This window comes from Brachyhypopomus gauderio, unplaced genomic scaffold (genome assembly GCF_052324685.1).
Source record: "Brachyhypopomus gauderio isolate BG-103 unplaced genomic scaffold, BGAUD_0.2 sc64, whole genome shotgun sequence".
Taxonomy (NCBI): domain Eukaryota; kingdom Metazoa; phylum Chordata; class Actinopteri; order Gymnotiformes; family Hypopomidae; genus Brachyhypopomus; species Brachyhypopomus gauderio.
In genome coordinates this window covers 1,677,846-1,694,822 of record NW_027506885.1, presented here as the reverse complement: position 1 = coordinate 1,694,822, position 16,977 = coordinate 1,677,846, and the positions used below count along the sequence as shown (strand labels likewise).

Sequence of the window (16,977 nt, the reverse complement as noted above, 5' to 3'; positions counted from 1 at the left end):
CACGTATGTTATTCATTATTTTTATTTATTGGGTGGCGAACGTAAAATGTTGACGGGGGGATGTAAAATGGACACAAATTAAGTATTATATCGCGATCGATCGATCGATCGCCGGTGGTTGGCGCCAGAGCGAACTAGTAACTCATTGAATCATATATGTGGATCAGAGGTAAATAAACTGGATTTTTTTGGCGTGAGAAATCGGATGTGTGGCGTGAAAGCGTGTGAAGACGGTCAAATGCGTGTGTCTCACGCTCAATGCGTGACAGTTGGCAACTCTGCTACTATAAGTACACAATTAAAATGGTAATGTTTACTGATAATGTTGGTGATAGAGAAGGGGTATGTTGATAATGTTGGCAATGGAGAAGGGGTGTAATCAGGGCTTAATTTGAGCCGGATCCTGCCGGAACAGGATCGGGGAACTCTTTCATTTTGAAGGGTGCGTTCCGGGAACTGTCTGCCTCGATCCGGTAACTTTCAAGCCTACTAATTATAAGTTATGAAGAAATCTGTCTGCGTTGAACCAATTAATTGAACAAATAATTCTATAAAAGACATTTTTAAACACAAGATCCACATTCCTAAATCACATAAGAGCTCTCCCTTTTAGCGATGCCTTTCCGTGTCTCCCCTATAAAGCTAGTTATACTTTCGTGAGTGACCGTAGCGCGCCTCCGCACACCTCGCGCGCGTCACATTCTTTGCAGTGTCCTCCTGAAACGATATGTGGTAGTATAAAGAAACACCCCTCAAACACAGGGGAAGGAACATTTACCTGACCAATTTTAATGTTGTATTGTGTTTCAGATTTGAAAAGTGCTGGAATTTAGGCTAAAGTACTGGAAAATGCACTTAAAATGCACTTCTGCACTTAAAACACTTATAAAACACAAGTAAATAATTTATATATTTATATATAAAAGTAATTTATATATATACGAATTGACTTGTTATTTTGACATTTGTGCGCCTAAGCATTGGGTTTTGTGTGCGATTTGGTGACATTGTTGGCCTCAGTGACCCTGTGTCTCATGCCGCTGTTTGCGTTCCGGCATCGTTTGATTTACAAATTAAGCACTGGGTGTAATAGTAATGTTGGTGTTTAGTGTACTCAAGCAGCCCAGCCCACTTTCGCAAATGGCGACACACCTGAGCAACTCTAGTGATATGGCAGTGTTGTAGAGACCAAGAGTGGCACGATGAACACTATTCTGACTAATGGCTAAGCACATTATGATGTTGCCACCACGCAGCCCAGGGACACTGACGACGGCTCAGTGTCTTATCATGTGCCTTTCCCTGTGCCTTGTTTTAGTAAAGTTGTAAAGGAACTTTACAACCACTGCTGCTACATTAATATTTATTTTATTGCTGTACCTTTGGGTAAGAGAGTAATGTAATTTCAATCATTTGTATGTCCTGTACATATTCAGAACTGTCAATTAAACTATTCAAAAAAAATCTAAAAAGATTGTTCCAAGACTGTGGGATAATAAAGAAAAACGTACATTTTGGTCAATAACATGTGAGTGTTTTTCTTGGCATCTGTTAAACTAATTAAAATCTGGAAGTTCTGTTTACTGGGAGCAAAAATAGTCCGAGTTTCGAACGTAACATGGGCGTGGCTTCGGACTTGAGAAGAGGGTGGAGTTGGATGTGGGCGGGTTGGATGTCCAACTCCGCCTTCCTGCAGGCTGCAGCGAGAGGCTTCTCGATGAGTTTGTTTATTTGACAGTGATGTTGTGCTTCATGTTCATATATGAAGGCTGAATACAAATAAAAAGTTGACTTATTTGTACAATTTTAATTTTTAAAAAGTAAATATAGTTTCATAGTATGATGGTTCATATACTTAACATTAATTTTTCAGACATTTGTAGGTACAGACATCCATTGTTATTGTTCATATTGATATCGGAATTATATCGTATTGACCGAAATTAATAAATATATCATGATATAAATTTGCCCATATTGTCCAGCCCTAGTTAAGCATATCAACAGCGTTAATTAGGAATAAATAATATATAATTATGTAGCACTGACACACTAAAAAACCATATAAACTCTAACTTTCTAAAATGGTTTTATTGCCCGGTGATTTCACTCATTATGTTTCTGCTTGTTTCATCCAGCATTGATGATTAAATGTAATAGTTTTTTTGTAAAATGGTTTGTCTTAGAAAATGAGGTCTACGCCTGGGGAAATAACGCCATGGGACAGTGTGGGCAGGGCCACACGTCCACGCCGGTCACCAAGCCTAAAAAAGTGATTGGCCTAGAGGGGCTGTCAATCCAACAGATCACAGCAGGCACCTCCCACAGCCTGGCTTGGACAGCAGTCCCCACAGACAGGTAAACATCGCAGAGGGGAGGGGGGGTGGAAGGAGTCAGGGGGTGAGAAGATAGAAAGACATGGTGAAAAGTAGAGAGAAAAAGAGGGAGAGAAGTGAAGAGAGTGGGAGGAAGAGAGGGATATCACTAATATTAATATTACAGTATAGTATTCTAATATTACTAATATCCTGGTAGTGATATTACTACTACCAGGACAAGCGCTACCACTACTACTACTAACATAACTGCTGCTACCAGAACCAGCATTGCTACTAATTGTTGTAGTTTCATGACCTGTTGTAGTTTAGGGAGATTGTGTTAGTGTGATTTCATGAACTGTTGTAGTTTAGGGAGATTGTGTTAGTGTGATTTCATGACCTGTTGTGGGTTAGGCAGGTTCTGTTACTGTGATTTCACGACCTGTTGTGGTTCAGCTGTCTTCCTGCATTAGCATTTTAGCATAATGACTTGACCTTTGTGTAATGGATACAGCACACAAGGCAGCTTTGGGGATCCGAGTGATTACAAATTTGCCAGATCTGTGATCATCAACACTGTGTAGAGTGGTTTTAATAGTGTGTGTGTGTGTGTGTGTGTGTATGGTGTGTGTGTGTGTGTGTGTGTGTGTGTGTGGTGCGTGTGTGTTCATCTCTGCAGGCAGCTGGTGGCGTGGCACAGGCCCTTCTGTGTTGACCTGGAAGAAAGCACGTTCACGTTCCTGCGTAGCTTCCTGGAGCGTTACTGTGACAACATCAGCATGGACACACCACCACCTCCGTTCACCTCAAAGAGGTGACACACACACACACACACACACCACCACCACCTCCGTTCTCCTCAAAGAGGTCACACACACACACACACACACACACACACACACACACACACACACACACCACCACCACCACCACCACCACCACCTCCGTTCTCCTCAAAGAGGTGACACACACACACACACACACACACCACCACCACCACCACCACCTCCGTTCTCCTCAAAGAGGTGACACACACACACACACACGCACACACACACACCACCACCACCACCACCACCACCTCCGTTCTCCTCAAAGAGGTCACACACACACCATTTCCACAGTGCCTCCCACTCTCTGCTCCCACCCATGTTGTTTGACGGTGTTCTCCCAGTACATGGGGCTGTGGTGCATGTCTGCTCCGCCCTGCCCAACACCACCCGCATGTGTTCAGTACCCGTGCAGAGACAACGCAGCACACGGGGCTCACATCCACACTAGTGTCACTCCACTCACCTTTGATTGAGGGGGAGAACATTTGTGTGTGAGTGTGGTGAGAACATTCATCACCGCTAGTCGGAGTGAGACCAGAGAAACTTACCTTGACCCTGAAGAGGTCTCCGCAACAGCTGTTAAGAATCCCCATCAGACACACAGTCAAGGTCGAGACTGGCACACACACACACACACACACACACACACACACACACACACACACACACACACACACACACACAGGCCCCATCCTGCACTACCAAACATTGTCTTGTGTCTCTGTCCTTTCTCTCTTCTCCAGGGAGCATCACCAGTTTGTGCTGCTGTGCATGAAGCTCCTGTCGGTCCACCTGTCTCTGGCCCACGCTGGTGCCACAGGGGCAGCGGTTCTGGGAGCCCAAGCCCGGCCCCTCCGCAACCTCCTCTTCAGACTCATCGACTCCAACGTGCCTGAATGTTTACAGCAGGTGCGCTGCCAGCTGCTCCTCCTCCACGCGGCGCCTCCAAGCTCCGCCCCCACACTGCCCCCGCCTCCATGCCCCGCCTCCGTGCACCGCCCCTCTCCTTTGGTTTATGTGCCTTTTCGTTAATGACTTGTTAATCTACGATGTGATGATTACGACGTGATGATTACGACGTGATGATTACGACGTGATGATTACGACGTGATGATTACGACGTGATGATTACGACGTGATGATTACGACGCGATGATTACGACGCGATGATTACGACGCGATGATTACGACGCGATGATTACGATGTGATGATTACGATGTGATGATTACGACGTGATGATTACGACGCGACGATTACGACGCGACGATTACGACGCGACGATTACGACGCGACGATTACGACGCGACGATTACGACGCGACGATTACGACGCGACGATTACGACGCGACGATTACGACGCGACGATTACGACGTGACGATTACGACGTGACGATTACGACGTGACGATTACGACGCGACGATTACGACGCGACGATTACGACGCGACGATTACGACGCGACGATTACGACGCGACGATTACGACGCGACGATTACGACGTGACGATTACGACGTGACGATTACACGACGATGGTCTTTACGTGGTTACGATGTAATGATGCTGGAGGTCGGAAGCTGTGTTCCCACAAAAATAAATCTTTGTCTTTCAGTGGGTGTTTAGCCTGTCAGATTGGTTTGAAAATCCAGTTGCTGTGTAAAGTGTTTTAAGTTTAAGGGATAATGCTGGAAATTATCCCACAACCTACATTTTAGTACTTCAAAAACAATGGGTTGGTCTGTTTGGTCTGGATTTTCACAGCCTAGCACATATGAGTCATTCATTGGTGCTAAAATATCATCCCTGTGTGTGTGTGTGTGTGTGTGTGTGTGTGTGTGTGTGTGTGTGTGTGTGTGTGTGTGTGTGTGTGTGTGTAGGAGGTGATGAACACTCTGTCTATTGGAGCGTCTCTCTTGCTACCGCCTCTCAGGGAGAGAACAGAACTGCTACATTCGCTGCTACCTCAGGGTCCAGAGAGCTGGGAAAGTCTCTCTAAAGGACAGGTACACACACACACACACACGCTGTAAATGTTGAAATATGGGAGTGGATGTTAGAGGTCAGCATGCCAGCTGGACACACATGCTATATGTGCCTCTTAGCCACGCCCCTGACAACTGTATGTGCCTCTTAGCCACGCCCCTGACTAGTTTTGTTGTTGTTGTGGTGATTTCATTTCCTCCTCCTCTTAGCCGTGTCCAGTTCCCGCACCTCCCCCATCACAGCTGCCGCATGCTTCCACTGACACATGCAGCCAATCACACGCACTCTTACACAACCACGCAGCCAATCACACGCACTCTTACACAACCACGCAGCCAATCGCACGCACTCTTACACAACCACCCAGCACACACAACCACACAGCCAATCACACGCACTCTTACACAACCACCCAGCACACACAGATTCTTACACAACCACACAGCCAATCACACGCACATTTACACAACCACCCAGCACACACAGATTCTTACACAACCACACAGCCAATCACACACACTCTTACACAACCACCCAGCACACACATCCTTACACAACCACACAGCCAATCGCACGCACTCTTACACAACCACCCAGCACACACATCCTTACACAACCACACAGCCAATCACACACACTTTTACACAACCACCCAGCACACACACACACACATCACACACACACCCTTACACAAACACACACATCACACACACACCCTTACGCAACCACACAGCACACACACACCCTTACGCAACCACACAGCACACACACACCCTTACACAACCACACAGCACACACACACCCTTACACAACCACACAGCACACACACACCCTTACACAACCACACAGCACACACACACCCTTACACAACCATACCCTAACCATACAGCCAATCACACACACCCTTACACAACTACACACACACACCCTTACGCAACCACGCACACTCATACACAAGCACACACACACCTTTACACAACCGTACACACACACACACCCTTACACAGGTGCACACACTGTTTTCTGATGCGTCACTCAGGAGCCCCAGACTACTGTTTTACATTTTTAGCATCATCCTCTTCCTCATCCTCCTCCTCCTCCCCCTCCTCCTTCATCATCTCCAGCCCTGCTAACTTCTATCTGTGTGCTCTCTCTCTCTCTGTCTCTCTGTCTCTCTCTCCTCCAGCGTCTGCAGTTAGACATGGTGCTGAACAGTCTTCAGGAGCAGGGTCACGTGGCATGTCTGCTGGGGTACAGCTCTCCGGGGGAGCTGGGTGCAGGGTTCGGCCTGCCCCCCACGCCAGACAGACCTGTGATCCCCTCCACCTCCAGCACAGAGGCCCCGGACCACCTCCACCTGGCTGAAGTCCTGCTCAAGACCCTCCTGCTAAGCATTGGATTCTACACGGTCAGTCTGAAGTCCTGACAAAGAGCTCTGGGTTTGTTAGTATGGACTGGATATGTTTCCATGGAGTATTTAGATTCAGTGATCGAATGGCAAAATGGTATCTGGCCCATTGATCCACAAAGCACCACTCCAGGGTAATCCGTCAGGTGGCCAGTGATGGGGGGGTGTCCTCCCAGTTGGGCTGTGTTTGGGTAGCAGGATCATGCGTGCATGTGAATGAATTTGGCCTCGTTTTGGTGTGTGTGTGTGTGTGTGTGTGTGTGTGTGTGTGTGTGTGGGTGTGTGTGTGTAGGAACGTGCCTTTGGTGAGCTGGAGAAGAACAGTGACAAGCAGCAGGCGGTCTCTACGCAGAAACAGACCGAGGCCCCATCTCACTTCCACCATCTGCTGTCAGCTCTGCACAGACACCTGCTGGCCCATTGTTACATCTACACGGGCTCTGAGGTACAGTCACACCGCTACGTCTACACTAGCACTGAGTTACAGTCACACCGCTACGTCTACACTAGCACTGAGGTACAGTCACACCGCTACGTCTACACTAGCACTGAGTTACAGTCACACCGCTACGTCTACACTAGCACTGAGTTACAGTTACACCGCTACGTCTACACTAGCACTGAGGTACAGTCACACTGCTACGTCTACACTAGCACTGAGGTACAGTCACACAGCTACGTCTACACTAGCACTGAGGTACAGTCACACCGCTATGTCTACACTAGCACTGAGGTACAGTCACACCGCTACGTCTACACTAGCACTGAGGTACAGTCACACAGCTACGTCTACACTAGCACTGAGGTACAGTCACACCGCTACGTCTACACTAGCACTGAGTTACAGTCACACCGCTATGTCTACACTAGCACTGAGGTACAGTCACACCGCTACGTCTACACTAGCACTGAGTTACAGTCACACCGCTACGTCTACACTAGCACTGAGGTACAGTCACACCGCTACGTCTACACTAGCACTGAGTTACAGTCACACCGCTACGTCTACACTAGCACTGAGTTACAGTCACACCGCTACGACTACACTAGCACTGAGTTACAGTCACACCGCTACGACTACACTAGCACTGAGGTACAGTCACACCGCTACGACTACACTAGCACTGAGGTACAGTCACACCGCTACGTCTACACTAGCACTGAGGTACAGTCACACCGCTACATCTACACTAGCACTGAGGTACAGTCACACCACTACAACTACCCTAGCACAGAGTTACAGTCACACCGCTACGTCTACACTAGCACAGAGGTACAGTCACACCTCTACGTCTTCACTAGCACTGATTTAGTCACACCGCTACGTCTACACTACACATCACACCGCTGCTTCTCCTGAGAAGTAGTTGATTTAATTAATTTAATACTTTGAACAGTGACACTGACCTTCAAGAGATCATGACTCTGCAGACACATTAGCATCTTCTCCAAGCGTTTGCATCATTCGTGTTAGTTGGTGTGTGTGCAGGACGACAGCAGCGTGATGCTGCTGCACAAGCACTTGTGTCTGCTGCTGCCTTGTGCTAGTGAGACGTTCAGGAGGTCCTGCACTCTGCTGGAGGAGAGCTCGCGGGACACGCAGGTCATCAATAAACTACACAGTAAGACTACCTGTGCAGACACTGTGTGTGTGTGTGTGTGTGTGTGTGTGTGTGTGTGTGTGTGTGTGTGTGTGTGTGGTATAGCAGTGCTGTTTGGTTCAGTAGCAGGTAGCCTCCTGTGTCAGGTGATGTACTGTGTGTGTGTGTGTGTGTGTGTGTGTGTGTGTGTGTGTGTGTGGTATAGCAGTGCTGTTTGGTTCAGTAGCAGGTAGCCTCCTGTGTCAGGTGATGTACTGTGTGTGTGTGTGTGTGTGTGTGTGTGTGTGTGTGTGTGTGTGTGTGTGTGTGTGTGTGTGTGTGTGTGTGTGTGTGGTATAGCGGTGCTGTTTGGTTCAGTAGCAGGTAGTCTCCTGTGTCAGGTGATGTACTGTGTGTGTGTGTGGTATAGCAGCAGTGCTGTTTGGTTCAGTAGCAGGTAGCCTCCTGTGTCAGGTGATGTACTGTGTGTGTGTGTGTGTGTGTGTGTGTGTGTGTGTGTGTGTGGTATAGCGGTGCTGTTTGGTTCAGTAGCAGGTAGCCTCCTGTGTCAGGTGATGTACTGTGTGTGTGTGTGTGTGTGTGTGTGTGTGTGTGTGTGTGTGTGTGGTATAGCGGTGCTGTTTGGTTCAGTAGCAGGTAGCCTCCTGTGTCAGGTGATGTACTGTGTGTGTGTGTGTGTGTGTGTGTGTGTGTGTGTGTGTGTGTGTGTGTGTGTGTGTGTGTGTGTGTGTGTGTGGTATAGCGGTGCTGTTTGGTTCAGTAGCAGGTAGCCTCCTGTGTCAGGTGATGTACTGTGTGTGTGTGTGGTATAGCAGCAGTGCTGTTTGGTTCAGTAGCAGGTAGCCTCCTGTGTCAGGTGATGTACTGTGTGTGTGTGTGTGTGTGTGTGTGTGTGTGTGTGTGTGTGTGTGTGTGTGGTATAGCGGTGCTGTTTGGTTCAGTAGCAGGTAGCCTCCTGTGTCAGGTGATGTACTGTGTGTGTGTGTGTGTGTGTGTGTGTGTGTGTGTGTGTGTGTGTGTGTGTGTGTGTGTGTGTGTGTGTGTGTGGTATAGCGGTGCTGTTTGGTTCAGTAGCAGGTAGCCTCCTGTGTCAGGTGATGTACTGTGTGTGTGTGTGTGTGTGTGTGTGTGTGTGTGTGTGTGGTATAGCGGTGCTGTTTGGTTCAGTAGCAGGTAGCCTCCTGTGTCAGGTGATGTACTGTGTGTGTGTGTGTGTGTGTGTGTGTGTGTGTGTGTGGTATAGCGGTGCTGTTTGGTTCAGTAGCAGGTAGTCTCCTGTGTCAGGTGATGTACTGTGTGTGTGTGTGTGTGTGTGTGTGTGTGTGTGTGTGTGTGTGTGTGTGTGTGTGGTATAGCGGTGCTGTTTGGTTCAGTAGCAGGTAGCCTCCTGTGTCAGGTGATGTACTGTGTGTGTGTGTGTGTGTGTGTGTGTGTGTGTGTGTGTGTGTGTGTGTGTGTGTGTGTGTGTGTGTGTGGTATAGCGGTGCTGTTTGGTTCAGTAGCAGGTAGCCTCCTGTGTCAGGTGATGTACTCTCTGGTGCTGCTGCCCCTGGCTGTGGTGAAGCCCCTCCTCCCTCACCTGCTCACACTGCTGGAGCACCTGAACCAGCTCAACTGCTACCTGCCCAACACCTGCCTGCTGGAGGAAGTGGAGCTGGAGGGGACCACCCCGGGTAAACACACACACACACACACAGAACTACACACACAAACACACATGCACACGCACACAGGGTTCCCACGGGTCCTTGAAATCCTTGAAAGTTTGTGAATCTGAAAAAAAAAGTTCAAGGCCCTGAAAAGTTTTTTGAAAACAGGCATAAAAGACAGCCGTCCTTGAAGGTCCTTGAATATTTTAGGGGGTTTGAAATTTCACATGGATGAAGACCGCAGTCAAGGAATAATAGGGCACAGTTGGTAGGAAGCCAATATTTGGAAAAGATTGCTATGAAAATATTGTCATGATGTTTTAAATTTCTCATCCTTTTTTTGAAAAATAAGATCTGATATGATGGTTATAAAGATTTTAAGAAAATCTGCAAAGTGATTCCTTTAGCATTGATTCAATGAATCAAAAATGTAATTTCATATTCAGAGTTGACTGTTTCGATGCCCATGTTAAAAGTGAATGACTGTAACTTAGACTTCAAGTGTAATAAAAAGATTATCACTGATGGTATGAGGCATAAGATATAATAGAGATTCTTTCAAGAAACATCCTAATACAAATTATAAAACCACAATGGCTTGTCAAATGGCCCATATCTTCTAAAGTAAAAGAGACTCATTTCAAAAGACTAAATAAGATATATCCTGTAGCCATGTTTCTTGAAAGATTTAAACTTAATGTGGATTCATGTTAGTGCTGGGCGGTATGACCAAAATTCTATATCACGGTATTTTTCAAAATTATATCGGTTTCACGGTATTTGACGGTTTTTCCCCCCATGCGTGATGTGTTAACTGCATTGATTACGATAATCTGCACGGGTCTAATAATTACTGCAGTAGAGTGGTCGAGTACCCTATTCCACTGTTAGAAAAATGTCTCCACCTAAGTATTGTGGCGTGGTGTAGGAAGAAGAAGCAGGAAACCGATCCATTTTAACACAACGAGGCTGTTTTATTTAAATTGCCTTAACGACATAATCACGCATGAAGCCGTGATCACGCAGAACAGACTCAAACAGCACATGAGGGAATGACATTAACAACAGGACATCACACACACGGCAGGGAACCACTCATACAGTATTACTACATAAACCAATAAGGGAGGACTCAAGCTACATAACACACATAACCAAATACATAACTAATAAATACATGTACCAACATTACACATAAAAGGAACCAATACCGGAGCCGTAGGGGCTCATGGGAAGTAGCGCCGTCCCCCTTTGGACAGACGCTACAGTATTACATGACATGTAATACAGATTTGCTCATATGATCAGTTTTCAAATGGTACCACTAGTGAATGAATCATATAGCACAGGGGTGGCCAACCCGTCATAGACCAAGAGCCACTTTTCTTACTGCGTTACGGCAAAGAGCCACATCGTACATGGGCGAGTGTAATCTGTTGAGCGGGGGGTGGCGAGTGTAAGGGCGTACTCACACTAGGCTCTGTGATCCGGGCCCGGGCACGGTTGCCTGCCGAAGCACGGTTCGTTTGGCTAGTGTGAGCGCTCCAACCGTGCCCGGGCCCGGATCAGTTAACCGTGCTCGGGCCCGCTTTGAAGAGGTGGGCCAGGGCACGATTCATGTGGACTCGGGCACGGTTCGCTTCTAGTGTGAGCGCTATCCGTGCCCGGGCCCGCTTGGTGCCTCGTGTGATTGGTTCATTTCGCTGGAACTCAAACATGACGTTAGTGATGCGACGCTCACGTTAAACAGTCACATAGCGGCAAAGCGATTAGCAGACAATCGTTGTGTTAAATTATCGATAAATCTGTGCTTGCACCGTGTTTCTGCACTCCCAAAACGACTCCAAAAATACAATAAAAAGAGAATCGTGAACTCTATAGTGTTGTGCGAGCGCGCTTTTTTCCAAATAAAGCGGCGTTGTGATGACGTAAGCGTGCTCGGGCCGGGTTGATGAAGGCAGTGTGAGTGCAGGCCAGAGGGGGAGTGGGGAGGGGGGATAACCGGGCCCCAGCACGGAACCAGCAAACCGTGCCTAGTGTGAGTACGCCCTAAATTATTAGCTGTGAAGACAGTCAAATGCGTGTTTTCCACTACGCCGGTTTAAAAAGTATTAGCGGCTCGCTAGGCTTGTAAACTAACCGCGCACCACGAAAATGTAGCAGTGTGTCGCCCTGTTTGTGCAGTGTGTCGCCCGGACCGGCTGGGGAGCTGCATGAAACCAGGCAAAGAGCCGCATGCGGCTCGCGAGCCGCGGGTTGGCCACCCCTGATATAGCATAACAGTTGAAGTAAAAATACAAAACCTTTTATTTTTTAAATCTCTTTTAATGTGATAAAAAGGGGATTATTTCGAATCATTTCGACCATATGTGTATTTGTATAAATATGTAACTTAATTAAGCTGAAGGTGCTGGAAAATATTGAAAATGGACCTTGAAAGTGCCGTACATGTGCTTAAATTCCACCTTGTAAAGTTGGATGAACCCTGCAAACATAACGCGACCTTGACACGCCACAGCGGAGCCACCGCGATTGCGATTGCTACCCGTATTTTCCCTCCCACTTTGAACCATGCGACTTATAATGAGGTGCGGCTTTTCTGTAGATGTTTCTTCACCCGTCAGGGGTGGAGCATAAAGTTAATCAGGTGGTAGGACAAAGTTGTAAATCAAGAAGTGCTCATTTTCATTTAGCACATGCAAGCTGCAGGCACGACGGAGACATTTTTTCAGACGAACGTGTTGTGCCAAATTTAGAGTCCCCTCGTTTGCACACGCATAAAGACGCTACAGATGATATTCGGGAGTTACAGTGATTATAACTTAGTTCATTGAGCACTCTAGTTTTGTCCTAACTAGATATTTAGACATAATACTGCTGTAATACTGCGAAGTCGTGGTCAGAGGTGAACTTCGGTATAGCCAGTGTGTATTTTATTAAAAATATTTAACACCCTTGAGCCAGTGTGGCTTTGGACATAGATAATGCCGTTTGCTGTGATGGATAATTAAAGTCTAGCTCTTATTTATGCATAGAAACGTAAATCGACAATATAATCTGTATTGTCTTTATGCGGATAAACGAGGGGAGTCGGAATTCGCCACAACACCGGCTGAAAGCCAAAACTGTCGCACATGAAATGCTATAGACACCGTTCAGAAACTGATCAGTTCAGTTAAATGTATTCAGTTCAGTAGATATATGTGGCTTTTAGCCCGGTGTGGCTTAAACATTTCCCTTTTTTTTTAAACATTGTAGGTGCAGCTTATATTGAGGTGCACTGTATAGTCGAGAAAATACGGTACTTCCCGACAACAGACACGGCTCCTTTCTTTGGCAAAAGTTTCTTTGAGGCATCATCTTTTACTTCAATGTTTGGTAGAATTTGTGGTTCAGAACGTCCCTCGTTTTCAGCAAGCTAGATTTGCGCTCTGTTGCATCTGTGCTTACTGGTGAAGTAATAAAAAGCGTCCCTTGAGAAACAATTCACGACCATGCTGCATTACAGACATTACAGAAGGCTATTAATACCGGTGTGGCCAGTTTATGAAAAATTCTTATGATAACAAAAATAAACACCAGTTTTCGGTGGGAACCGGTATACTGCCCAGCACTAATTCATGTACATTTTGTAAGTCAGAAGATGAATTCCAGGAGCATTTGTTTTTTCATGTCAATGTTCACAACGTTTTTGCATGGACACTAGAAACTGGATTAATGTCAAACTTAACATTCTTTCTTTTGATACCAATTTACTTTATGTGTAAAACTTAAGTTCGAATTTCTCTGATGCCATAAATGTAGTTGTACTTTTAGCAAAATACCACATTCACTACAGTAAGTGGTGTTCTCTTTATGAATGAAGTAAATTCATATTACTCTTCATTAAGTAGATTTAAAAACTTGGAAAATACTAGAATCATCTCACACCAGATTTCTCTAGAAATCTATAGTTCTAATCTCATTATATGGCTTTGCTCCTCTGTTTTATGTACTGGCTCAAGCCAAACAAAAAAGCCTCAAGAAGCAATTACTGCTTACATGAAAAAACACACATACACACAAAGCTAATCACAGCATGTGATTTACTTCTATGATCTGAATAATTTTGCCAATACAATTTGTTTTGATCTTTTGGGCCTTTATTACCTCAAATGAATAATTTTTCAATTGGCCTTTGGACTTTTTTGCCTTTTTGTGTGTGAACCCGCAATCGCCGCTTGTGGCTATATTTGTTGTTATTATTATTATTATTATTTGTCTACTGTGAACATGTCATTATTTTGCCAGCACAAGTTCATTTAAAATTACATTGATTCCTGTGACGCGCGGCTCGTGGCGAAGGATGAGACACGGGATCCTTGCTTTGCGTAACAGACGTCACTTTAATTAACAGATATTGCGCAATAGCGCACGGAGAACAGAAACACTCACACAGCAACGTGTAGACTGTAGACAACGACGAGCACAGGACACTGCGCGAGGGCACATTAAATAGACAAACCATATTATCCCCACGTGATCACGAGACGATTCACAGGTGAGACTTATTAATCACATGACAAAACCCCAACCATGAATATCCACTGACGCAGACAAAGCACGTGGACAATGTTTACACACGCCCAAAAGGGAGGGGCCGGGGTCCTCAACGTGACAGACGCCCCCTCCAAGGGCACTACCCGTCCCGGGGTGCCAACAGGACCGAGTGCCCCGAACCCACGACGATGGGCGGATCCGACGCGCTCAGTCCTGCGTCTGGGAGGTGACCGCCCTTGGCGAAGCGTCCGTTACGAATCGCCTAGCACACCCTCCCTAGGAAGACGGGGGAAAAGACGTTAGACACACTGAACGGGACAGAAACAAACACACAGACTGGCATATTCACACAAAGAGGCACAAACGGGAACAGGGGGTTTGGCAAACACACGGGAAGACTGACGAACACTGGCACAGACAAACACATAACAGGCGCCAGGCTGCGCGCCAGGAGTAGAGATAAGAGGGGAGAGAGATCGGGAGCCGCAGTGGTCGGTCCTCCGCCAGGCTTCGCTGCGAAGCCTCCGCTGGGAGCAGCGCGGCTGGCTTGTGCGCCTGGTGCACCGCGACTGGCTTGCGCGCCTGGTGCACCGCTACTGGCGGACGCCCCGTGCGGGCCGTTTGGGGTTTCCTCGTCAATGTCCATGTCTTCCTCCTTCACCCGGCTCCACTCCATGGACTGCTCCGGGCTGCCACCCCGGGAGTAGTCCATTGCGCTCTCGCCGGAGCGATCGGAGGGTTTACGGCTCTCTGCACTCCCCTTAACGGTCCCAACGGATCTCTCCGAGGACGGCGGACTGTCCTCCTCCTCCTCCGTATAGGAGTCGTCCTCCGACTCACCGTAGTCAGCGGTGGGTGTGGAGCACCCCAACGGAGGGTAGTCCTCCTCCTCCCCGCCCTCCTCTACGGTAGGAGTGGAACCCACGGGCGGAGGGAGGTAGTCATCTTCCTCCGACTCCTCCCTCTCCTCCTCGCCGTGGTCGACGGGGGAAGCCTCGCTCACCGACGGGGGGTAGGCTTCCTCCCCCTCCTCTCCGTAGTAGACGGTGGAGGCGTCGCACAACGAGGGAGGGTAGCCTTCCTCGTCGTCCTCCTGCTCCTCCTCCTCGGAGTCCTCGACCCCGAACTCGCTCTCGGGAGTCCCCTCCGTCCCGCAGAGCTCGAAGGAGCCTACCCGCAGGAGCCTAAGCCTTACAAATATCATACGAGGCTTTGTGGTGTTTTTTTTAATGCTCAAGGTTTGTAGTGTTACCTCGCGTCGTAGCAACAGTAGCAAAGCACGTTTTGCAGGGTACCTGACTTTGAGCAGCATCTTTTCACACAACTGGTGTGCTGCCCCTCTTTGGTATTAGACTTTCAGTTGTGTCAGCTTCTGTCGAGCCTGAAGCCATTGTGCAACAAGTTAAAGTGCGCTGTGTTAACTTCACTTCTTCACCTCTCTGCCTCCTGCTCGGGTTTGTTCCGTTCGTCCTCGGCTCGGCTCGCTCCCAAGTCACGTGACCAGTTTAAATCGCAGCCTGTGCGATTAGAGAATCGCGTTTTAAAATATCGCGAAATTATCGCAAATGCAATTAATCGTTCAGCCCTACTGCACACACACACAGGACTACACGCGCATGCACACACACACGCACACACACACACACACACACAAAAAACTACACGCGCACGCATACACACACAGAACTACACACAACCACATGCACACAGAACTACACGCGCGCACACAAATCCTCATGCACATATACAAGTAAAGGTTTGAACATGTTTGATGGGTCATTTTAGGCTTATTTTATATGGAGGTTGTTGCTGTGTTATGGTGATCTGCACATAGAGATACTTCCTCACTCTTGGTCACTCTTACCTACACACATTTGCATTAGTTTTAATATACTTACTAAAAATATCTCCTAATTAATAACATATTAATAAACTGGAATTTGGGAGGCTAACAGCCTCCTAGTTTGTGTTTGATTGTGTTCACTTTTTAATGTTTAAATAGGGTCATATGCTGTGTGTAGTGACATGACTGGTCTACCCTCTAAGGTTCTCCAGAGCTATCGGAGGTGACAGACTCTGCCCTTGAATCAGAGACACATGACTGGGCGTGGCTTATGGACTTGGAGAGATGTGTGGCACTGGCGATTGGTCGATGCCTGGGAGGGATGCTACAGGGACCCCCCCCTTCTGTCCAGGAAAAGACAGCAGAGTTTTGGCTCTGTAACCCCCTCCTGAGGAACGGACTGGAGATGGAGTTTGAACAACTGGGTAATAAAGTGTTTGTGGGGGCGGGGCCTGGTGATGTGAGGGGCATGGCCTGCCTGGGAGCGTCCTGTGTGGTTAATGCGCGTGTGTTGTGGGGGCGGAGGCTGGTGATGTGAGGGGCGTGGCCTGCCTGGGAGCGTTCTGTGTGGTTAATGCGCGTGTGTTGTGGGGGCGGAGGCTGGTGATGTGAGGGGTGTGGCCTGCCTGGAGAGCATTCTGTGTGGTTAATGCATGTGTGTTGTGGGGGCGGGGCCTGGTGATGTGAGGGGCATGGCCTGCCTGGGAGCGTCCTGTGTGGTTAATGCGCGTGTGTTGTGGGGGCGGAGGCTGGTGATGTGAGGGGTGTGGCCTGCCTGGAGAGCATTCTGTGTGGTTAATGCATG

General features: G+C 47.6%; 1 protein-coding gene across 1 annotated transcript in view; it reads left to right on the top strand.

Annotated features, from left to right (window-relative positions):
* Positions 1-16,977, top strand: part of LOC143490285 (putative E3 ubiquitin-protein ligase HERC1) — a 108,988-nt gene that overhangs the window by 11,943 nt on the left and 80,068 nt on the right. The window contains 9 exon segments of the mRNA XM_076988931.1: positions 2,187-2,358; positions 2,998-3,132; positions 3,895-4,060; positions 5,027-5,152; positions 6,319-6,540; positions 6,833-6,985; positions 8,030-8,162; positions 9,623-9,814; positions 16,376-16,597. Coding sequence (XP_076845046.1) covers positions 2,187-2,358; positions 2,998-3,132; positions 3,895-4,060; positions 5,027-5,152; positions 6,319-6,540; positions 6,833-6,985; positions 8,030-8,162; positions 9,623-9,814; positions 16,376-16,597 — 1,521 coding nt within the window.